Raw genomic sequence first — 23,700 nt, 5'->3', positions numbered from 1 at the left:
ACGAATTTTCAAACGAAATAAAGATTGCATCCACTACCAAGGGAAGATTATCATATTTTACAGGCTAAATTATCAAGGGAGAGAGATTGTAATCTTTGAAACCAATAACAAATGCTCCATAATTGCTCTTGGAAAGATAACAAGCACTTTAATGATTAACTCCTTTTGGGAATTTAGTGGTTAGTGATTGTTTGATGCTGTTTAATTATACGAGCAAGTGGAAATCTATTTGAGAGTGCTGAGGTACTCAAAAATGGACCTATTCGGAATTGCCATTAGCTTTTATGATTCTTTAATGTACGTGTTTCATAAAGAATAATAGAAAGGATAAGGTTGACAGCTATGCCATCTGCTTGGACTTTCAGATCAGCAGCAATCCCAATATTCTGCCCAAGAAATGGAGGGATTAAATCCTAAATCTATACCTTTAATCTATTGATTGATTATTTGTACAATTACGAATGAATGTTGTACCAGAGCTTGAGTTTAGAATTGAGAGGTGTATAGATTTGGCATTTTAAACAAACTCGCCAAGGAAAATGACCAATAATATATGCCAATGATTGTAAGCAACATTCGACTACAAAATTTCAAGAAAATAATTGGTGTTGACAGAAACGGTTTCAGTCAAGCCTCCAAGGTTTATTTATAGGTTTCTTTGGTGGATCTATAACCCAATTTTTTTTTTTGCATTTCATACCCTTCATTAGTCATGTAATCCCATTCTCACCCGTAATTCATACGTTCCAAATTTTATTATACATTCCAAAATATTCAAAATCTTGTCAAGATATGATTATGTATCTTATTTACTCCTAAACCACAACAATATCCTTCTCTTTATTTTGCTACATTTTTCTGATTTCTTCATTTTGCAATATTTTTCTGATTCCTTGAATGCTGTTGTTGTTCATTCCGTGCCCTTCATCATTCATCTACTCACCTCTAATTTAAAATCTTGTCAAGATATGAGGATATATCTTATTTACTCCTAAACCACAACACTATCCTTCCCTTCCATTCCTCTCTGTCTCTTCCTTGTGTGTTTCTGTTTTTGTGCAATACTGCAACTTTTCTGTTCAATGTAAATTTGAAATTGTAATCTGAGTGAGTGATATAAAAAATGAATAAATAAATTCACAGCCAATTGAGTTTGCTGAAGCACAAAATCTACTAAGCTGGAAATCCATATCAATTAGAAGTTTGGTATGCAGAGTGACAATCAGTGTAAAATTGAAAGGGTCCAAAGAGTAGTTACATTACAAGAGTAAATCTGGAAGGCAAGCCTCGGCATCATTCTTGATCACATAATATGGAACAACATCATGCATGAACAAGAACTGAAATGAACTCCTCATCATGTTGAATCATCTCGAATTCGTCTTCAACCATGTTCGCCAATGCTTCAATTCCATCACCACTTCTTGTAGGCGTCAAAATCACAGCATTCTTGAAAGGAATGGCTGTTGTGCTTACCCAAAGAGGCTTCCCCCCACCCAAAATCCACCTCATAAATAGGAAATCTACACCAACTACTAAATGTACAAATATCCATCTCTCCCTTGGAGAACAATCCCAATGACCTCATGATATAATCCCAATTCTTCTCTTTGTTCTGTGTATATTCGAGACATTCACTATTAACTTTTGTAATCCCATTTCTCAGTTGGATTATTAAGTCCTCATATTCAGTGGTGGTACTCTGATTAGAAGATGAAAATGCAAGAATAAACCTCCAGAGATTTCCAAAAGTATGCTCTGAACAGGGTGGCTTCACTCTTGGCCTCAAATTTAAAGCATGCAGCGCAGCAAACGTGGTTTTGCCTCCTATTTTAGCTTTTCCGACATCCACGAAACGTTTCCAAAGAAAAGCAGTGACAGCTTCAACTCGAGTGGCTTCTTTTACATCAGATTCTGAGGAGATAAACATTTTTGAGTTTTGACAACTTTTCATTATTAAAAACAAGTCTTTTTGCAACAAATTTTTGCTCCTTGAACCTCGAGTCATGAGGTTTAGATCCAAGAAGAGAAAAGTTTTTAGGTGGAAAATATTGGCTAGCCAAATTGAAATCAGGCTGCAAGACAGATCCAGCATTATCCCCCATGCATGGTTGAGCCCATGACGTCATGAACATAACCAAAGATGTTCCATCTGCAATTTTATGTGACATACACACTCCAATAGCTATCCCTTTACAATCGAAAAAATTGATTTGAACGGTCTATTATCGATATCACTCGTACCACCATGGGGATTCAGAGGTAGATATTGAGTTAGATCCTCAATTTTGCCATACTTCATAACTTCCGATAGTTGATCATGAACTTGTACTTCAATGTAGGAAGCCCCCTCATCATTACAATCAATGGAGAGAGTTCCATTGATCCTCCCTGCAAGTGGATAGAATTTGGTTAAGGCAGAAGAGAATGAAGATTTCAGTCGTTGAGATATTTGGGAATGATCAAGGTTGCAGTTTTGAGTAGATTGATAGAAAGAGATTAGAGGAAAGTAATGAGATGGTGCGATTTGGTCTAGGAAGGACAGGTTGTAGTTTCTTAGATGGTCAGGTGTAGGATCTGATGGCTTAATCATTTCTTGGGATATCATTTCCATTCTTGCAACCATCTTGTGATGCTATATTGAAGTTCAAAGGATAAGGAATTTGAGCTCTATGGTTCTGAAAATTGTTTGGTAATCATTTATTTTCAGCACCTATTATTTATACTAGTTGCGATCAAGCATAAATCTCTGTAACTTAGTTTACATCCAATTTTGGGATCAATTATCAACTATCAAGTCCGTGTGCAGTTGCCTTTGCTCTGTAACCACCAAAGACCAATGATTCGTTTCAATTGGATGGTTACCGCGCGCAGTTCCATAGGACATGCACTAGCATGCGATATGGTAGACTAATTCATTTCCTCGACTTTCCAAGGCTTAACATGTAGTGACATTAGTGAACATAATAGTAGAAAATTCTCAACTAAAATGAAAGTTAATTAGTTAGTTTTTTTTTTTCCTTTTTTTTTTAATGTCTGACATATCCTTCTCCACACAGTTATTACCCTGAATCTGATAGTGGAAAAAATTCTACGAGTCCTGCCGTTGCCCAGTCCTCATTGTTATTTGTTACGTCAACAAACAAAGCCATTAAGCTCTTTATAGGATTTATGATTTCAGCAGCTTGCTAGGACTTGACAAAAATTTTTACTTTGTTCTAAGTCATAGGTTCTCTAAGTTTTGTCCTTAACTAACCTTTGATCAAGCATGACTCGTGCATTTTCTTTTCTTTTTTTTTAGTTTAAACTTCTCTCTTGCTTTCAATCTCCAAAATTGATCACATTTTTTGCCATTTGTAACCTAGCTTTTCCTGGACTACGTTAACTTGCTGAATCAAATTTGAGGCTAATTGATCTCAACTAGAAGCTTCAATGGTTAGCTAATTTTTTATTTTATTTTTTTTTTGTCATCACAGGGAGTATCCCTTTCGGACTAATCTTCCTGTGCCTGTGCACCCACCCCCAAGATACATAGAAGGAGTCGAATCGGGACCACACGTTGCCAGGACCTAATGAGGCTACCCAGCACCAGCTGAGCCGACCCGAGGGGCCAATGTTTAGCTAATTGGCAATGGAAAAAATTCTAAATGCAAGAACTCCATGTCAAGAATTGCCAGATAATCAACCGCTAGTAGTGGAGAATGTTCAAATTTGAAAAATGATTCAAAATTGAAATGGGATGCTGGTGAAAAATCAACCTTAACAGTACAAACTTTGAGAAGTAACAAAATCCTGGTCTCTGTTTTTTTTACCCCTCTATTTTCTGATTCTACTATTAGGAATTTACTGACATCAACTTCAAGCAAAGGCAGCAGAAATCAATCTCAAAAACCATCACATTTCCTTCACAACAATACAAGATTATTCTTTTTTTATGTGTTTTGTTATGCAAATGCAATCGCTTATGATCATCCATTATTATCCTGCCAACAAAGAGCACCAGTTTCGAATTTTTCTGCAAACCGATTTCATAATCATACTACTATCAGTTGAAAGATAGGAACAGTTGTCAGTGCAATCATTTGAAAATGATAAAATAGCTTTTGAACACATTATAATTCATTATAAACTGTACATCCATCTATGTAATAAAGAAGTTATATTCAATCAGTGCTTACTTCGATCGATCCATCTATGTTTTCTTCTCTCTTTTTTTTTTTTTTTTTTTCAATTTTTACCTTATTTTTGCCTCATTTTCAGTGACATCTTTCCTGCCTTTATTCCATAACGTCTACAGTCATAGTTTAGCAGCCCAAGTTGGATTGCGATATGGCTGACTCCAGACTCCTTATTACTGAGTTCAAATTTGAAATGCTTTTCTTTTTCTTTTTTCAAAAATTGGTTTTAATGCTTCAACATGTGTGACATCAAACACCATTTTAGCCATGTAACTGCAAAGACCTTTCTGCAAAATTTTTCTACTTTATATTAATTGCAATTGATAAATATACCTTTTTTTTTATACAAGAAGACTTCTATCGACCATGTCATGGACTAAAAGAATAACTTGTAATTTCAGTTTTTTTGCCTTGAAGAATGATGTAACTAAACAATGGAAATCCATGTTTAACTAATTATGATCACATAGCTGGGGCTAGTTCAGACCTGATTTAGTCATCTTATAACAAAGAATAATTTGTGGTTTCAGTTTTTTTCTTGAAGAATGATGTAATTAACTAAACAAAGGAAGTCCATGTTTTTTTTTTTTTTTGTTGGGAAGTCCATGTTTAACTTATTCTAGTACTCCATTTTTTCGGTAATTAATTTGCTAGTATGACCAGATAGGTGGGGGCTATTTCAGATGTGAGTTAATTATCTCATAACAAAGTCCTTTTACATTTGTCAAAAAGACAAAAAAAAAAAAAAATCAACTAGGAGCTTTTACAAGATTTAGGAAACAAATAAATAGTATTAAGCAACTAGCTCTGTTGCAACAAATTTGATATGTATGTTATTACTCGGTATAAAGCATCTGGAGAAAGATAAAGATAAAAATAACTAGACAAGACAAGGACCAAATACAAAATCAAACAAGAAAAAAGGGAAGGCAAAAGGATAAGCAGATAGGGAATTAGGGAACTTGTCTTGGTTGTCTTGCTATGCCTCCAATTAATTATGCGGGACTCTATCTTAGCACTGCCAATACAAGTTGATTCGGTAAGAACGGAGAACTTTCATATAAAAGATCGTATATTCGAATTTCATTGTCGACATGAGAACTATATAAATGAGCAATCTATAAAAATTCTTGCGAGCGATCTATGAAATGAAAACTATATAAACGAGCATTCTTTAAAAACTATTGTAAGCGATCTATGATTCATGTTCTGATCGTGATGGTGATCGAAATCAAACCACTCGAACTTTTTTCTACTCAGAAAATGAAAAATCTTAGTACGACTGGGCCAAGCGACTAGGACAAGTCCTATTTCCTACGCTTCCAAAAGTAAGTTGAGTGCATGAACCATGGTCACTTGGTCGCCAACAGAATGGGTAGAAAACCCATGTGAATACAATTTCGAGGCATGTGGATTGTGGATGACACCAAATTAGAGAACTGGGCGCAAATGTTCCCCAGATTTGTACTTTTGCATCTGGGCATTTTCACTTTTTTCAACCAGGTAATTGTTTGCTTTGATCTGGTTGTTTGTACCAATGCCCTTTTGGGAGGAAAAGAGTGCAATATCAGTCAATCCCCATAAAATACCAACCAAGAACCCAATTGACTTGGTTCCCTTGAAATTGAAGTTAATTTCTTCCGTTGACATGGATTTTGTTGTTATCAGTCGTTTTATATGTAATTTTAAGGATTACTCATTAGCAAATGTCATTGAGACCGAGCTTTGAAATTTCTTTTTAAAACTATTTAGACTCTAACTAATTAGCAAATGCCCCATTATTATTATTATTATTAACGGCTTTTAGAGTGAATGGAGCTATCAATTTGATGATTTAGGAACCAGAACGTCTTTTAACTTTCGACTGAACTCACCATAATATATACCTAACCAGTCCCTCTGCTTTCCAGCAAATTAATGTTCTCCTGTAAGGAAATGTAATGTATAGCAATTAAGTCCAATTATCGGTGGTAGTTTAATCAAATTCATTGAACAGAATTGCAAAATATACCCTCTGCAATTCAGAATAACTTGATTCCAAAGAAGCTACTGTTTATGAGCCCTTCAAAAGCTATTTAACTTTGAGTAAATCTTATATTCACTGGCATTGTATACACAATCACCGTTTGATTCATAACATGTGTACAAAAGTTAAATTTCAAATTCAAATTTTGTATAATTGTCATTCATCCAACGCTGATAGTGTATACAATGTCAATGTAGGAAAGATTAATCCTTTAACTTTTGCTTCTCTACTCCAAATAGCTTAAAATTTGTTACTCCATTTATACGTTACTTCCCTCGCCGCCGCCGCCACCCCCCAAAAACCAGAAAATTAAAAAAAAAAAAAAGAGTAAGTAAAAGGGAGTGTGTACATATGAAGTTTATGGACGTAAAGGGAGTTTCTGAATATAGACATCAGTTGAAAAGGTTACCATGTTGTAAAGTTTGAACTTAGTACTTTTTTTTTTTTTTTAGTGGAATCGCATTAGATAACAAAAACGGAATATGTAAATTATGGGGAGACAAATGGTGATCATGGTAAATAGGTAATTATATCTAATGGTACTTTATTGTTTAACTAGTTACAAAGAAATAATAGAAGATACAGACTCTAAATTATCAATCTAGGTAGTTGGTTACTTCAAAACTAATATTGTAGATGATCCTATAAAAGGAGTACTAGAATAAAGGATCAAAATCTTGTCTTTAAACATGACTAGACCCCCAAATGTTTTAGACCTTCTGGGGTGTGCAGGCAATGCAAGCAAGCAAGAGCATAGCAGAAGAAATGCCATCTTCTTCAAGATTGGAAATGCTTCTCTTGAACTTGCCAGTTTTTCCTTTGTTAAGCAAGATGATCTGCTTCTGCACTTGTTGATGTTCCTCTTGCTTCTGCTGCTCCTGCTTCTTCTTTGCTGCTGCTGCTGCTCTAGCCACCATCTTTAGTTTTGGTTTTTCAGAAGATAAATTTTGAATCTTTCTGGAGGTTGGGAGTTTTGCAATTGAAAGGAAATGTTTGATGAGAATCAAAGTTGCATGCCCCTCCTCAATTTATAGCCTTCAGAAGTTGCAGCCAACTACACATGGTAGGATTTTAGGACCACAAACTTAGGTAACTTTTAAAGGTGGATAAGAATAAGATAGTGCTGTAGATTCTACTATTACAATATTTTTGTAACATGCATCATTATTACTTTCAGCTGTCTTTGAATTTTAAACAGGTTTAACTAGTGGGACCAAAATGTACCATTTCAATTCTTGATTTGGGGTCTAATCTTTGAGTTAAACTTACAGTCTTTAACTCTTAATCAATTTATAATACCGCTCAGGTTTTCTAATCAAAGACAAAACAAACATATCTACACACATCAAAATATTTTTATCTTGCCAAAGCAAAATATTGTGTGCTTTTGCCAAAGAGATATATATATATATATGACCTCAGAAGCCCCTGGTGTGGATGATCTGGAACAATTCTTGAAGACTCGACTGAAATTGATATCCTCTGGTCCTGAAAAAAAGCAGTAGGGAAAGGAGGAAAAGTTCTATGAAATTCACAGGTAAAATAATGGGGTGGACCATTTTTTAGAGCAAGATTCAATTCAAGAATTTAAAACTTCTCCCACCAAACTTACCCAGTACAGAGTATTAACAAAAGTAGGTTTTGAATGGCCAAAGTCTGTGAATGCTTTGTGTATATTGCAGGCTTTGCAGTTGGAATAGTTATTATTGTTGTTATTAGTTATTATTACAAGTCCTTCCCATCAAATTAAAATATGATGTGGAGTCTGTAACTGGCAGCTTATGACAACTTTTACTCTGTGATATACACATGATCTCCAAGGAAAATGAACACTACTTAATATTCAGAAGTCAATCTTGATCACATACAGGAAATAATTGGCATATGGGTTAGTTATAATGCTAAAGGATTTGCAAATACTCCTGACAGCAGTTCTTATTAACATACACAACTCATTGTTTAGATATTCACAATATTTATTGTACCATGTTATTCAAATATTTACTTAATATAATTTTACGTTTTTAAAGAAAGAATTAATCTTCTGTACATTGACAGTGTATACACTTTTACCATTGGATGCATGATATATAATTCGAATTTGAATTTGAAACCCAAATTAATTTGGCATATATGTCATGCATCGAACCGTGATAGTATGTATATATACTGTCAGTGTCTATGAGATTTACTCTTTAAAATATTAACACTTAATATCTCAATTATGAGTGCCCCAAGAAAACTTGTTACACAATTCCTAAGCTAAATCACTCATATCGAAACATATGCATGAATACATGCATAGAATTCAAGCTCACTTTCATGAGTTATTTATCTCAATGAATAGCACCTATGCATAATGCATCTCCACATGCGAAAAGGACAAAACCAAATGTGTAAATTAATTAAAAGCTTAGCTAATTAACAGAGGAGAAATGTGGATAAGTTTGACAAGTAAACATACATGACACATATGTTTAAGGACCATTTATGTTGCTAAGCACATGGCAGTGGCAGGTGCTTGTCATTTACTCCTTCAACTAATAATAGCACTCATGTAGGATTAACCAAATAAATTCAGTAAACTCGTCTTCTTACAAAACATACATAAAAAAAAAAAAATGTATTCATTTCCAACAATTTTTGACATTAGTTTCCAACTGTATCTTTCCTGGATTCTTCTTTTTTCTCAATCATTGATGGAATCTATTATGGAAATTAATCAACTCTATAATGTTGAGATGTAACAATGATCCATCTGGGCACTCTGCAAAATGCAAAAATAAGAGGTACTAGTCCTCCATTTCATTTTATGAAAATCATTTAAGGCATTTTACTTGGCTTTGTTCAAAATTCAAAAATAAATTATTGTACAATAGAAAGCAAGAATAAATATATGTCATGTCTGAAAATCAAAAAATACAAATAAAAGATAGACGGCAGTTTTTGAGAGTGGGATATAATCCAATTATGTTTGGACAGTCATTTTTCACCGAAAAATGGCCTCATTTTCCGTGAACACATTTCCTTATCACCTTTTTACCTCACATACATCAAATCACTACAGTAATTTTTCTACAAAAAATCCATGGAAAATGCAATCCAAACACAACGAATTTGTTTTCAACTATTCCATCCTCTCTTCTGGATTTGTCATTTTCATTGTTGTTAAAGAGATGAACAAGATGCTGTTGGTTCTGAATAATTTTGTGATGTGAAGTAAGAATTATGCTGCAAAAGCTTGAAATTCCACGAACTAGAGGTCATAGATTCTAATTCTCCTGCTCTCTCCTTGTTTCTTCAATTTCATCCCTGCCCTGTCGAAAAAAAAAGAAACTACATGTGTTCGACACGCACCATAAGTTGTACAGTAGGGCAAAACGACGTATACCTAATTGCAAGCTTATGCTCACTCCTTTCCACAAACTAAAATTTTGTTTGTTTTCCTTTTTTTTTAGAGTTAAAAAGATTCAAGAAATTAGGAAAATGACAAAACATGTAAGCATTAAAGAAGGTTATGATCGAAATTCAAATTACAAACTTTTGATGTTTGATAGTATGACAACTTTAGTGTACCACAATGGAAGTACTAGGGCAGTAGCTACTCTAATTTATTGCATGTAAATCAAAAGAGTAAAAACTCAAAATTCTACGGTTATTCGATCTCGAAATTTTGAAATATTAATGCTGTGGTAATTTCTTTTACCTCTATCATCAGCCTACCTAAGCAGTAATGATTGAGCGTTGAAAGTTTGGCCAAAGAATAATGTAGAAAAGAAAACAAGAAATTGTGGATATTATGCACATTTTGTGAAGAGGGTTGTCCTCTACACAATGTGCAAAGCCATGTGAGCATGTTCCACGATCTGACCCCCGCCCCCTCCAATTTTTTTCTGTGCATTTTTTTGTTAGTTCGTTTTCTGAACGTACATTTTCCTTGATATCCAGCCAGTTGTGAAAAAACATAATGCACTACGGTTGCTTTCATTGATCAGAACAAAGGTTAGAGGCGAAGTCTTTATCACCAATCCTGTTTTTCTGTTCTGCGGTAGTAAAAAAGATTGAAAATTTACGGTTTAAGACGTTTCTTGTTTAGTCTATTGTCAACTTTCCATAGTCACATTGTATATATCGCTATATAATTTCTTGTCACTACCGATATTAATTTCTTGTACAAAGAAAGAAGAATTGCATGGAACATGACGGGACCTCTTTATTGCAAGAAATTTTGTTTCATTTGTAAGAGACAAGGAAAGGGAAATGAGTGGATGAACCCATTATTCTTGACATGCAGGGGCCATAGCCATGGAAGATGGGTTGTTGGCCAAGCTGAGAACAACCCATATTTGCTCGTTTGACTCATAAAAACTTGATGTAGACTTCCCTTTCTTGACCATTTTGTGTAGTTGAACCAATCATGCATGATTCAAATAATTTAATCAGGATAGAATATGGATTGCTTTTTAATACACTGACAGTTTAATAATTTTTTTTTATACTAACAGTTTTAGATGTATGCCACATTTGTATGATTTGAATTTTAAATTTGAATTCATATTATGTGGCATGATCTAAACTCACTAGTGTAAAAAAAATTATACACCGACAGCGTATAAAAAAGTTATCCATACAATGTTGCATATGCTAATTTCCTGAAATGCTACAACATTTATATATCTTAGGGGGGTACACCGCAATACAGCTCAACATTAGACTGGATCATTTGTCCTCCCACGTACCTAAGACAACTAAGTAAGGACTTAAATATATATTTGTCCTATGATTGCTTACATATAGGCGTTAGACTAAATGAACCACAATACAACTGAGGATAAGACTGGATCATTTGTCATCCTATATACCTAAGGCAAATAAATAATTAATGATTTGGCTATATTTGTCATATGATTGGTTACGTTGGCGTTGGACTAAAATAAATGAAGCTCATATGTGGACGAAAACCCTTCAATCCTTTTGGTTTGGCCAATGGACAAAGTAGTTTTCCTTCTATAACACATTTTAAAAAATAACAATAAAAAGAATAAAGCGTTAAGATACTATAAGAACAAATTTTGCTAGCTAAGCCATGTCTCCTTGTCTCAAACGGATTGAAAAAAAAATTTAATTTAAAGAAGAAAGATTTTTTTCATTCTCAACAATTAAGAAAAAATCATGTTGTTGATTATTTGATCTTTTACACCAGAATCAGATGGAATTGACTCTGGGTTTATCATCATTTTCAAGATAAAACTGTGTTTTTAAAAAAATATTGATGTTAAGGGAAAAATTGACCATTAATTTTGGAAAATAAAGTGACTAAAAAGTAATGTTAATAAAAAAATTGATAGTGATACCAAATATTAAAGGGGTAAAGTGATTATAACCTAAGAAAAATGAAAAATGGCAGTGCAATTATATAGTGAGAGGTGGCAACGTGGTCTGTTCCCATCTGAACAGGATGGCAACCCATTACTTTGTCTAGATGGACTTCGCTCAAACAGAACTTTGGAACCAATACGATTGTAACCCCATATCGACATGGGTTGTCTCTTGTTTGCTGTTTGGAAAATGATTGAGCCCATTCCATGACCAGTCTCTGAAATCGATGGGCCAGAGTCAGTTTTATTTCTTTTTATTTACAAAGTAAAAAAATATAGTAATAAATAAACTAACAAAGTTAAAAGAAAAGGAAATATCAAAAGTGAAAAATTTAAAAAAAATGCACCTCTTTCTTTTTTTCAACCATCGAAATTACTGGAATCACACAACAAAGTTAGATTAACACTCAGAGGTAATCGAAATTCCGGTGCAAAACACAATCTAAGGTGGAGCCCACAAACCAACACCATCCAGCCAATTGATAACTGGAAGTGCAGCTGAGGACCTTAAACCCAGGGTAACTACCCCACAATCTTTCGATGTGGGATGGAACCTCTTTCAAATCATCTACTTTTTGTTATGTCCCTCTTTTGTGCATTTTTTCTTGATTATTGTTTTTTAGAGTTATTACAGTATTTAGTCGTTCAGAGAATAATCCAGTTGCATTTTCGCCTTTTTCCTATCTTTTTTTCATTTATTTTTTTCATACTCTACTCCACTACACATATTTAGCGTCAAAAATTTAGCAAGCCCGTTCATGTTTAGTTGTGTAAGTAAGTTTTTGTACTTGATATTCCATGTCTATGCTAATTTGATTACTTCACCTTCTGATTTTGTACAATCCATGTTTGTTTTATTTTATGTTCTCATTGCTTTTGCAGATCGATTTTAAAAGTTTTAATGTTCAAAATGGGTTAAAAATCTAGAATTCATGCGATAATAACTTTAGATTATTTTAATTATTTTTCTCCATATTCACTTTTCATAATCAGTTTTTACAAAACTTGAGCAAACAAGAACACAAGTCATAGTCTCATAGACTCTACATATAGACAAAAATTCAATCCATATCTGGGAGCCAGCTTTGTTTGGACTGTAATTTTTTGCAGAAAAATTTTTACATTTTCTGTAAGCACATTTTTCAATCATCTTTTTATTTCACGTACATCAAATAATTACAGGCCCGTGGGTAATTCGGCTGGGACTGGTCGTCTGTAGTTACAGCAAGGTCCCAAGTTCGACCCTCATGTGCTATCGTTGTTGGGTATCTTTGGGGCAAAACTCTGCCTCCCCTGAGGGGATTATTCTCCAGACCTGAAAAGAAAAATAGTTACAGTTTATTTTTCTACAAAATCTTTTAAAATTAGCAATCTAAACGGTCCTAGGGACTTTATAGATGTATCAAAAATTTCCAAAAGCTTTCTGAGAACAATTGGAAAGATATCATATGCCTACTGGGACTTTATAGACGTGCTTATTGGTAGTGGGATCGAGGTGGAAACCGAGTTTATATTTTTGGTTGTATGGATGACTATAACAAAATTCCACATCAGTAGAACTTCAATGGATTTAACGTGGAATCCTTCAGCTTTAACCAAGTCACATCTAAAATAACTCAAGGACCAAATTCTGGTGACGTGCACCAACTATATAAATGTAGTGTATATGAAAGAGTTTTCTTTTTCTTTTTTATTTATTTATTTCCCTTTCTTGAAGAAACAAACAATTGATAAACCACCAACTATACCATATCTTTTTGGGACCTGCCAATTATTTCAAAGTCAAGTTACTGAAAATTGTTGCACAATATTTGGAGTAATATAAATAGATAGTTTAACATGTGATGGTATGAAAAATGAGAATTAAAGCAATCACATGAAAGTGTCCTTTGATTAATTGTTACGTGTGATGGTTGTTGTTGTTGAGACATCTCCTTTGTTGAGATATAAATAAATGCCTTTCAATCAACTACTTTTGAATGCATTTGCTCTCAATTTTCAATTAGCTAAAGAAAAAGATCAAGCTAGAATAAATAATGGGGTTTTGTTTTAGTACGAAAAATGTATATATCATGGAGTTGAAATAGTCAGGGCAAATTTAGAACTCTTTTTGTGTCCAAGTTTATAGTAGTACATTGCTAGTGGCAATGTGAGTGAGTTAAACGCTGAATTACAAGTGGACACGATCTGTAATCGACAGATCATGGATTCGAGTCACCAAGAGGATAAGTGGGAAATTATTGTTAATTCTCTTTAAAAAAAAAGAGTTGGCATTGCTTAAATTTTGTACAAGTTTTGATGACGTTAACTCAAATAAAAAAAAATAATCTTGTATATATTGACTAATAGATGAGGACAAAAAAGGACAATATTTTGATTAAAGATTTGTAAAATTCCTGACTAACTATTCATGAAAACTAAATCCAATTATCCAACGATTTATCTAGTCTTGTAAAACCAATCTTGACAAACTTTTGATATGCCTCGTCCGATTGACTCACTTAAGAGCTAAAACTCGAAAAGCACCAAGGTTTAATACGTGTTGAAGTAAGCATTCATTAATTTCAAACATTTCTACCAAAAACTAGTCTCTTCATTTTGGTTTGTAAGCATTACCCTGCAATCATGAATGTTATAGAAGATGGTGAAGGCTAGCTAGTGGGCAGCTACTTTGAGCCTTCAACTTCTCTGACTTCTCCTCCTCTCTAATTTCTCACTATTTCTACTTTTTTTTTTTTAAGTCTTCCCTCGAAGAGGGAAACCACTTATGGTCTCCTTTCCATAAATCTTGTTTCTCTTTTCTTTTTTGTTTTCTTAAAAAATTCTCTTCTAAATTTTCTTAGTGAGAGTTTTCCATTTCTCTTAGAAATTCCAATTCTTAATGAAAATTTTCTATTCTCTTAGAAAATTTTATAGAGATTTTTGTGTTTTTTTTATCGTTAGATCTAAAGTTATCTTAGATATGAAATTCTTTTGAATTTTGTATCTATTTCATCATATCTCGACATCATTATTGGAGATTAAAAGCATTGATTAGTAAATACGACGATTGCAACATGTATATAAGGGAGTTGCAGCTATTTATCTGTTAAAAGACAACTTTAAAATTTCTTGTGCTTTTTTCAAATCTGTTCATAATATTTGAAATCTATTATATATATTTGTTAAATTGCATATCTATAATTTCTTAACCTGCTATTATTAGGGTAATGATGTAGATCGAATCATACAGGAAGATTTCCGGCTATTTGTTAATGAAATTTGTTTCCTATAAAGGAAAAAAAAGGAATGTTATAGAAGATAAGCTTAATTAATCACAAAATTAGTAATTTAAGAGTAATTTAATAACGTATTAAGAGTAATTTAAGTTCTTTTTTTTTTTTTGAGGAAAGAGTAATTTAAGTTCTACCGTCATACGTCATTTGGCCACTCTTTCAATTTCAATATAATATCATATCAACCTCCATTGGTCAACTAAAGCAAATATCATATCCTGAGCCATCCATACATCTAATACTGCATTTAAACATGAGGGATTCTAGGCGATTTAGTCCTAATTATTCAAACAATTTATAATTATCAAAATTTTACGTTTAGACTCGTTTTTAAGTTGCACTGCAACGGTAAAGCAATTTATATTGGATAATAACGGTTAAAAAATTTAAACACAAGGATCTTAATGAAATAGCTCTGGCTTAACGTTCAAACATACCCTAACTCAATGTGATGCAAAAAAAAAAAAAAAAAAAGAAGTATTGAACAAACTATAAATAGACCAAAAAAAAACTCTTAATTCTCGACTGTATTACAGTTTTGAAAAGCAAGAGGTGTGTTTGGATATGAGAATATTTGATAAAAAATTATTTGGAATCGAGTGTGTTTGAATAGTAAATTATTTGGGATAATTTTGTAAAAAAAATAATGTAGCACTTTTTTGATATGATGTTTGTGAGATAAAAAGATGGTTGAAAAATATGTTAATAATGCTCGCAAATAAAATTTGGCAAATTATAGTAATAGTACTTTTTGTGATAAAAAATAATTGAGAATATAAAAAATTGGTCGAAAAATGTATTTATAATTAAAGCCAAATAAAATTTGAATATATATATACCCGTGTTTTTTTATACCTAGATAACAATCTATTAGCTTTGGTTAATCAAATTTAAAATTATGCTACCTTACAACTTCCTAAAAACACGTTTCTTTGCATTTCACTTTGGACTTTTGAATTATATTCACATTTTAATTTTAGTGCCTAAACTTTAATTTTAATTATTTTATACTTAAACTTTAATTTTAAATTATTTTATTTTCTAAAGTATGAAATGTGTTTCACTTATATCATGAAATTATTTCTATGATTTTAAGTATCCAAAGTGAAAATTATCCAACTTCTAAAAAATCTTCAAATATGTAATGTCTTCTTCTTTTTTGTTATAGTATATATATATATATATATATATTTCTTCAAATCTCAATTTTAATTAGTCTTAAGTTTACTAATTAGGAAAAAACGAAGGGACTACCAAAAAAAGAAAAGAAAAAGAAAAAAGAACTCACATTGAAAAAACATCTACTACTACTATATAAAGGTGCAGTCGGTCACTGCTGAGCACGGGTCAATGGTAGTACCGCCCAAATTCAATTCTTTACCCAATCGATTCAGGACCTTTAGGTTCCTCTGTGGTTTAGTCCACTTTTGTAAAGCCTATGCTTGAGCCTTGCTCATATAATGTGTATGTTCTCATTAATTTTATGAATAAAATCGTTATCGTTTCTGGAAAAAAAAAAAGATTCAGGACCATTTCATCCGGCCAGCGCACCACGCCCCCGACCAAACTCTTGTTTTCGATATTTCAAAAACTTCCCCAAATTTCGATCCCTCCGCCAAAATTTCCACCTTCTCTCTCACACACTCACGCACCAGCATTTCTCCCACTTTCACTTTCTAAAGCCGCCGCCCCCGCCCCCGCCAATGTTGTTGTTCCGGTCGGCTTGATTTTTGATGGCCACCTCAGCATTTAAATCAACTACCAAGAGGTTATCTGTCGGCGGCGGCGGCGGGAGCTCATCCGGAGCGTCCGCTGATGACTCCTTCAGCTCGGGTAATAATGACACAGCTAAAGCTCACCGCCGGTCGAGGAGTCTGAGCCAGTTCTCGCGACGGCTTCCCTTGGAGCTAGAAGAGGAGAGTTCAAGTACGGCTGCAGCTGATTATAGAGGTGCACCGAGGGGCAAGTTCGTGAATACCACTCGAGGATCGGAGGCTTTGGAGATTAGTCTCGATGATCTAGCTCTCGAATTTTTCTCTAGTAATAGTACTAATGGTGACGAGGCAACTGAGAGCGGTGAGAGAGGGAGAAGCCGCTCGGCCAGGCGTGGCCCGGAAATTGGGCGTTGGGCGAGTGATACAGCGTCGTCCAGGAGGCGTGGGAGGTCCGTTTCTAGACATCGTGACGGTGTTGAGCATAAAAAGGTGGTTTCGGGTGGTAATGAAAGCAAAATTGGAACTTCTGAGGCAAATTCGAGGCGGAGGAGATCGCTTTCGGTGGCGCGGCATCGAATTAGTGACTCAGAAGTTGTGTCAAATTGTACCGGAAGCAAAATTGGAACTTCCGAGCCGAATTGGAGGCGGAGAAGATCGCTCTCAGTGGTGCGCCATCGGGTTAGTGACTCAGAGGTAAAAAGCCTGAACATGTTGCTTACGAGCTTATTATTATTTGCTAATGTGCGATTAGTTTTGCAGTTGACGAGGAGCTCTAAAAACTGAATTCTGTCAATAATTGCAATCCAAACTATAAAATTTCTACTTTGTTTAGTCTGAGTCCAGCAAATTCGAGACAAATTTTGGTCAATTGTTAAGGTCATATTACTTGTTACGTTGAATGATTATCAGACGAGAAGAAATATTCCCAAGACGAAATGGTATTTTAAAATAGCTACAATTTTGGTGTACTTCTGTAATTTGCTAAAAAAGCTAGAAATGATGTAAAGTTATATGCATGATGTAAAGTTTGTCATCAATCAAAAGTCTACTTCCAAGTTCATAAGAACATGATCTCAGATGGTAAACCAAATAATGTTGGATTCCAACTTAGAGAAAATGGAGATTATATGGGAAATTGGGAAAATCAGGAAATGCTTAGGTCATAATGCATAAAAAATATTCTATGAGTAGTATGGTTTTACTATGTCATCACCGTTCTAGTCTTCTGTCTTTCTCTGTTGACAGAGTGATGCATTTCGAAATTCTCAGAGTCATTACAGTGTGAAGAGTATCAACAGCTGGAACAGCCAAATTCAGAAGACATCAGCTTCAGCGGATCGGCGATTGCAAAAGTCAGCCAGCCAAAAAGATCTTGCTCATTTACATGATGGATATTCTGTAAGATTCCTAACCTTATATGTTTAGAAGCTTTAGTTGTTCTCTGTTGTTCGGATGTGCTTGCCTTGTATCACTATATGAGGGAATTATGTGAGCATCTTTCTTGAAGCCTTCCCAAAAAATTTGTTATTGGCGTTTCTAAATCTATTAGCAGTATAAAATTAAAAGCTACATGCATTAGCTTCTCATGTAATTCTTTTTCTGGATGGTGAGTTACGGTAAGTTCTGGTAGGATATCTTGAGTAGAAAAGTTGTTCTAACCTTTCTTGTGGGACCTGTCAGAGTCACTCTTCAGCCTTAACTGATGAGGAAACAAAGGATGCTCAATGTGGGAAAAATGGAGCTGAGAGAACTATTCGAACAGTTTATGCTCAGAAGGTTGGTTGATTTTGCTCTTCCATGTCATTTTTACTTGGAAAGTTCCTGCTTCACAATTTTCATGTCTTTTGACTCTTTAGGCTCAACATCCTAATGAGAGTGTTATAAATAGTGGGTTATATGAAGTGATGTGCAAAGAACTAAGATATGCTGTTGAAGAAATCCGAACTGAACTTGAACATGTAAGTTATATGTTGCAAACAACAGAAAAGTCTACATGCCTACAATATTTTGTGGTGCAGCCGTTTGTGTATGCAAAGGAAGCTTGCTTGTCTAAGAGGTTTAGCGCTTTCATTTTTGGCAGGCCAGGGTAAAAAATGATGATGGAGTGCCCTCGGACTCTAATGGTCTTCAGGCGTTAGAAAGTTATGCAACAAAGTTGGAGCAGGTACACTGCTCTTTGCTTTGTGGGTTTTGTTCTAGATTCGATGTATTTATTTCTTTTATTTGGAAAATGGAAATACATCTAACTAACACCAAATTTTTAGAACTCTATAACCACTTATGCTGTTTATGGTGTTAGCTCATCATGGTTATTACCGATGTTTGGTTCTTAAAGTACGGCTATCCATTATCTCATGTGTCTCCACTCTTTCTGGAGTTTTTGTCATAATCACTGAAGATTGAATAAATAGCTATCCTCTCTAGCCCAACTTATCACTTGTTTACGCCTTCAAAGGTCATATCTTCTTCACCTCTAGGGACACCAAGAAATATGTCAAAACTGGCCTTTCTTTTTTTACCTTGATTTTAATACCCGTGTGAAGGATCTCAATGCAGGATGGGGCAATTATACATAGATAATGCAGGAGACAAGTTTTGCCTTGCCAATCTTGTATTTTCTTGTTTCTCATCTATCACACAATCGATTCATTTGTCACATCTCAATCAATTGTGGAGTGCACTCATTTACTGCTGGGTCGTGCACTCCTGCAATCCTGCTATTGATCTCTGTCTACACTTGTAATAAAGATCAGGTCATCTCTATCAGCACTTAAGGGTGTTCCACTGATCTTGCAAACCTTACTCCTTGATAGCTTTCCCATATTTTATGAGCCTTCCTTTTAGGTAAAAATAAGAGAAATAATTCAGTTGAGGGTATTGTAATGACAAACTGCTTTGCGTGTATTGTTGGAGCACTTCCTAGTGTATAACGTGCATAATTCTGTTCAAAATAACCTGTTGGAGATTATTTAAAGTTCCTTGATGACCTTAATCATGAGAGTAGACAAGTGATGTCTGAACTTAGGTATCTCACTACATCTGTCACTTTTTTTACCCCCCTTATGTTTGAAGTTTAATTCCTGTATCAGTCTCGGAAGCGTAAACAAGATTTACTTGCTGAAATGTTGTTGGAGGAGCAGCATGGTCGGGAGCTTTCAAAAATTGTTAAAGAATTACTTCCCGATTCAAAATGCGTGTCTGATGGTAAAAAACCAGCCAGAGCCAGAAAGGTATCACACCCTTCATCTTTTCTACTCAAGTTCAAGAGGAGCACGTAATTTTTATCATTTACAGTTACGTTGGTATCATGTTCAGAAGGCATTTTAAAAATGCAGGATTTTTTCTGATAATGATATATTATCTCTTTGCTATTTACAGAGGAGTACAGACAGAAATAGGATGTCTAAACGATTGACTGAGGAGGCGGAGAGATACTTTGAGGACTTCATCTCAAATGTGGAAGATACTGATATATCTTCATTTGATGGAGAAAGAAGTGATGGGAGTTCAACTTTAGGAGGAATGACAAAGCCAAGAGATTCTACAATTAGGAATACTGAAGGTTTCCAGAGCCCAATAGGATGTGATCCACATCCTGTGGAGATGGAGGGCATTATTTTGCCTTGGTTACAGTGGGAGACTAGTAATGATGGTTCTGTATTGGACAAGGTCAGAAAACACACTCCCATAACTCCAAAAACTTTGCAATGGGATGCAGAACAGGTGAGTTAAGTGCTGGTCTTTCTGCAAAGAATCATGTCATACTGTATATCCTTCAATATTCAATGATTTGTGCATGATAATTGTACCTATGATCATGATGCTGTATCAAACTTTTACAAGCCTAATAAGCGGTGCTTAAAGAAGTAAAACTGAAAAGAGTAAAAGGTACAAACACCACACAGAGAGAGGGGGGAGAGAGAGGGAGAGATGCTAGGGGAGGGGTGGTGGTTGGGCTGGGGAAGAAGGATATAGAATATAATAAAATTGAAACACGGGGAAGAATTTGGGGATGAGAGGATGAATTATTAATCTCAGAGGGTGAATAAATGGGATTCTTCTACAATTTGAAAAAATAATTTACTAAGTGCATGGGGAGATGAAATGAGAGTAATTCTGATCTTGTCCATTCAAATGCCATATTTATTAACTTTTTGGCTACTTACTGTGTAGAAGATATTTTTTCTAATATTTTTAGGTAAAATTTTGGGAAGATGATAGTTTTTCAAGCGTGAAATGCACATAATAAGCTCAACTCACTGCTAGAACAACTGAATTCTGTTTTCTGCTACTTACCGTATAGACGATATTTTTTCTAATATTTTTGGGTACAATTTTGTGAAGATCGTGAAATTCACATAATAAGCTCACTACTAGAACAACTGAATTCTGTTTTCCTAGGATTATTAATTTCATGTCATATCATTGTTTTGTACGAGGCTTAACATAAAGGTGATGTACAGTTGGCAGTTCTCTTTCATATGGATCTCATACATGAATGGAAACAAGTTAAGATACTTTTCTGAAAGCTGTTGTGAGTAAAAAATCTCGTATTTCAACACTTACATAAGCTCAAAGAAACTCACAATTTTCAAAATCAGTGATTTCTTGTGCTCCGTAATTGTCATCTCTAAGAGAGAGTGTACTCGTATGTAAGAAAGATCTGCTTGGGCATGTCAACTTTGCATTAGAGCAGGGCAAACGGAATAAATATACATAGGCAGCAAAGGCAAGTAAGTTTCGTACTTCTCATTCGCCCTAGTTTTTGGGGTGTAGGAAGATAAATTGAACCATTTGTCCTCCACAAAGGACCTTACCCTCTGAGAGAGGCCGTTAGGCAGTGGTTTTTTGGTAAAAATGTGACAAACATACAAATGGCATCTTCAGCGCATTGAACTTTACATTCTTTCTCATGGTTCCTTTAGCTGATTTCATTGCATTCAATTGTTAAAACTATCTGGGTAATAGCCTTTAAACAAGATACTAATAATTACTACGCCTGCAGTCTTGTAGTAGGCTTTCCGTGTTCTATCATGGTATCTTTTATCCTCATTTGTGTAATTTAATCATTAAACTGTGTAGGCTATATCCGTGAAACGAGATCTTAGTCATTACTCCATCAGTAGTCATGGGAGTTCGAGCCCAGGATTTATCTATGTTCATTCGGTGAACTCAAGTGTGGATGATAGAGAGAAATCTAGGGACTCTGGAATTCGCCTGATGTCAAGCTTCGACATGTCAGAGTATCTTTTGCCTCGCCAGAATGATGAACTTCTGTATGAAAGGTACAAAGAGCGAAACCGAATAAATTCAGGCGGTCTTTTGCTCTGTAGTAATGTGCTCTAGTTTAGTTTCTCAAAGAATATGTAGATCCAATGTACAATGAGTGAGTGCAACTGCATGACATTTGTAGTATTGACCGTGGCAGCTAAATTGGTCCCGCTAGACTGCATAATTCTTTTGTATTTACATCTCCTTTCCATTTCCCCTAACAAATAAGCCAATATTCAGCTTGTTTGCTTGGAGATGTAAGCTTGGTTGTAAGACTAAAGAAGAGGTACATAAAGGCTAAAGCCATTTTTAGTTCGAGTTGGGTAACGGCATGATGCAATGCAGCCAATTTTTCATGCTTAGAAAGGAAATGGATACTACAGGAGTCAGGACTGATTGCTATTTCCTTTGAGGCTAAAGGTGCCTGATTCATGTGCACTGAACAGGGTACAACTGAATTGTCAGGGGCATAAAAGGGATTTTGCTTCCGCGTTGGTGATTAGAAATTTGGACCGAAATTTCTTGTTTTTATTTCCTAGCTTTCACTCTCTAAAGACTAAAAGGGGAAGAAACGGTGAGCTTAGGGAGTGTTGGGGAAAGCTGCCTTGTTGCTGTCCAAGTACTTAAAATCTAAATATGTATTGCTGAGGAGGTTTTGGTTACAAGTCTCCAGACACGTCCACAATTCCGATTCCCATTTTTTTTATATAGAATTTTTTAGATTTTTTAATTCAACTCAAAAATACCTACTAACATTGTTAGTTACCATCTCCCCGATACGTGAACCTTATCCATTTTTTCCATTTCAAATTGCCATATTTACGTGACTCTCATAGGCTTCTCTACTAATTTGGAACACCCAAAATGTAAATCATATTTGTAAAATTTAGCTAAAATTGGGGTAAACTTCCCAACAGCTTCCAAACCTCTCATTTTTTTCTTGATTTTCCATTTATTTCAAAACATAAAATATAATTAAAAACTTTACAATAATGGATTATAGCTAATCCTATCACCAGCCAAATCTAAAAATTAAAAATTTCCCACCAATCAAATTAAAACTTCGAAATAATGGGTAAGTAGATATGGATATGGTTTCAAGTGGGTTTCGATTATCCAATTACCCATTTATGATTTACTACTAAAAATTTTATTTACGTTTATCCTACATTAATTTGGTTAAAAACAAAATAGTATACAATTGTAATAAAAAAACGGAAAATCGTTCAAAACGTCCCTCACATTTTGTAAAATGACTTTTTTCGTCTCTCACTTTTAAAAGTGTAATTTTACGTCCCTTACAAATTCATATTGTTCAAATTTGGTCCCTACCTAGGTTTCCGATTAATTTTTGGTCGGAATTCATCACGTGCCTTGCATGTGATTATTTTTTAGGGGTAAAATTATTAAATCAAAATTTATATAATCCATCTATAATCCCTTACATTTCACAAAATGAATTGTTTCGTCCATCACATTCACAAAATGAATTTTTTTCATCTCTCATTGGCCATGTATACAAATAGTTTTTTTTTTAAATTCATGTATATATCTATTTGATTTCACCTGAACAATATGAATAGTATATAATATATCTCTATTTTATTTCACTTAAACAGACTAATTGTAGTTATGCATATGCTATTCAATAGATATTTACGTGGGTTTAAATCTAATAATTTTATTTTAAACCCATATATATTTATATTTGATTTCACCATGTAAATTTATTTAATATTTGTTACCTTTTCTATTTTGGTAATAATTCATTTATTAAGTTGTATAATAAGACCATCTAATTAATCAATGTTAATTCGAATTTTATAGTCATGCTAACAAATTGCAATTTAAATTTAA

At 34.3% G+C, this 23,700-nt stretch overlaps 1 protein-coding gene and 1 pseudogene across 2 annotated transcripts; one reads left to right on the top strand and one right to left on the bottom strand.

Moving 5' to 3' along the window:
* Positions 1 to 1,323: 1,323 nt before the first annotated feature.
* LOC140005444 (stemmadenine O-acetyltransferase-like) lies at positions 1,324 to 7,121 on the bottom strand (annotated as a pseudogene).
* Positions 7,122 to 16,342: 9,221 nt separating this feature from the next.
* Positions 16,343 to 22,161, top strand: LOC140006011 (uncharacterized). Of its 2 annotated transcripts, none has more exons than XM_072047513.1 (8): positions 16,343 to 17,265; positions 17,842 to 17,970; positions 18,253 to 18,348; positions 18,429 to 18,530; positions 18,653 to 18,736; positions 19,662 to 19,802; positions 19,951 to 20,295; positions 21,655 to 22,161. In XM_072047513.1, exons 1-8 carry the CDS (start codon positions 16,591 to 16,593, stop codon positions 21,916 to 21,918), a joined length of 1,836 nt encoding a protein of 611 aa, XP_071903614.1. In that variant the 5' UTR covers positions 16,343 to 16,590; the 3' UTR covers positions 21,919 to 22,161. The 2 variants fall into 2 exon arrangements, with proteins under 2 accessions (XP_071903614.1, XP_071903613.1); XM_072047512.1 differs by having other exon boundaries at positions 16,446 to 17,265; positions 17,818 to 17,970.
* Positions 22,162 to 23,700: the final 1,539 nt, after the last annotated feature.

This window comes from Coffea arabica, chromosome 4e (genome assembly GCF_036785885.1).
Source record: "Coffea arabica cultivar ET-39 chromosome 4e, Coffea Arabica ET-39 HiFi, whole genome shotgun sequence".
Lineage (NCBI taxonomy): Eukaryota > Viridiplantae > Streptophyta > Magnoliopsida > Gentianales > Rubiaceae > Coffea > Coffea arabica.
Note: the sequence above shows the minus strand (reverse complement) of the source record. Positions and strands in the feature narration are given on the sequence as shown.

Bases quoted from the DNA above. Each gene is read 5' to 3' on its own strand.
- LOC140006011 (XM_072047512.1), top strand. From the start codon at position 16,591: ATGGCCACCTCAGCATTTAAATCAACTACCAAGAGGTTATCTGTCGGC. The intron at 17,266-17,817 runs GTAAAAAGCCTG...CTCTGTTGACAG, and splicing joins ATCGGGTTAGTGACTCAGAG to AGTGATGCATTTCGAAATTC. The intron at 18,737-19,661 runs GTACACTGCTCT...TTCCTGTATCAG, and splicing joins ATGCAACAAAGTTGGAGCAG to TCTCGGAAGCGTAAACAAGA.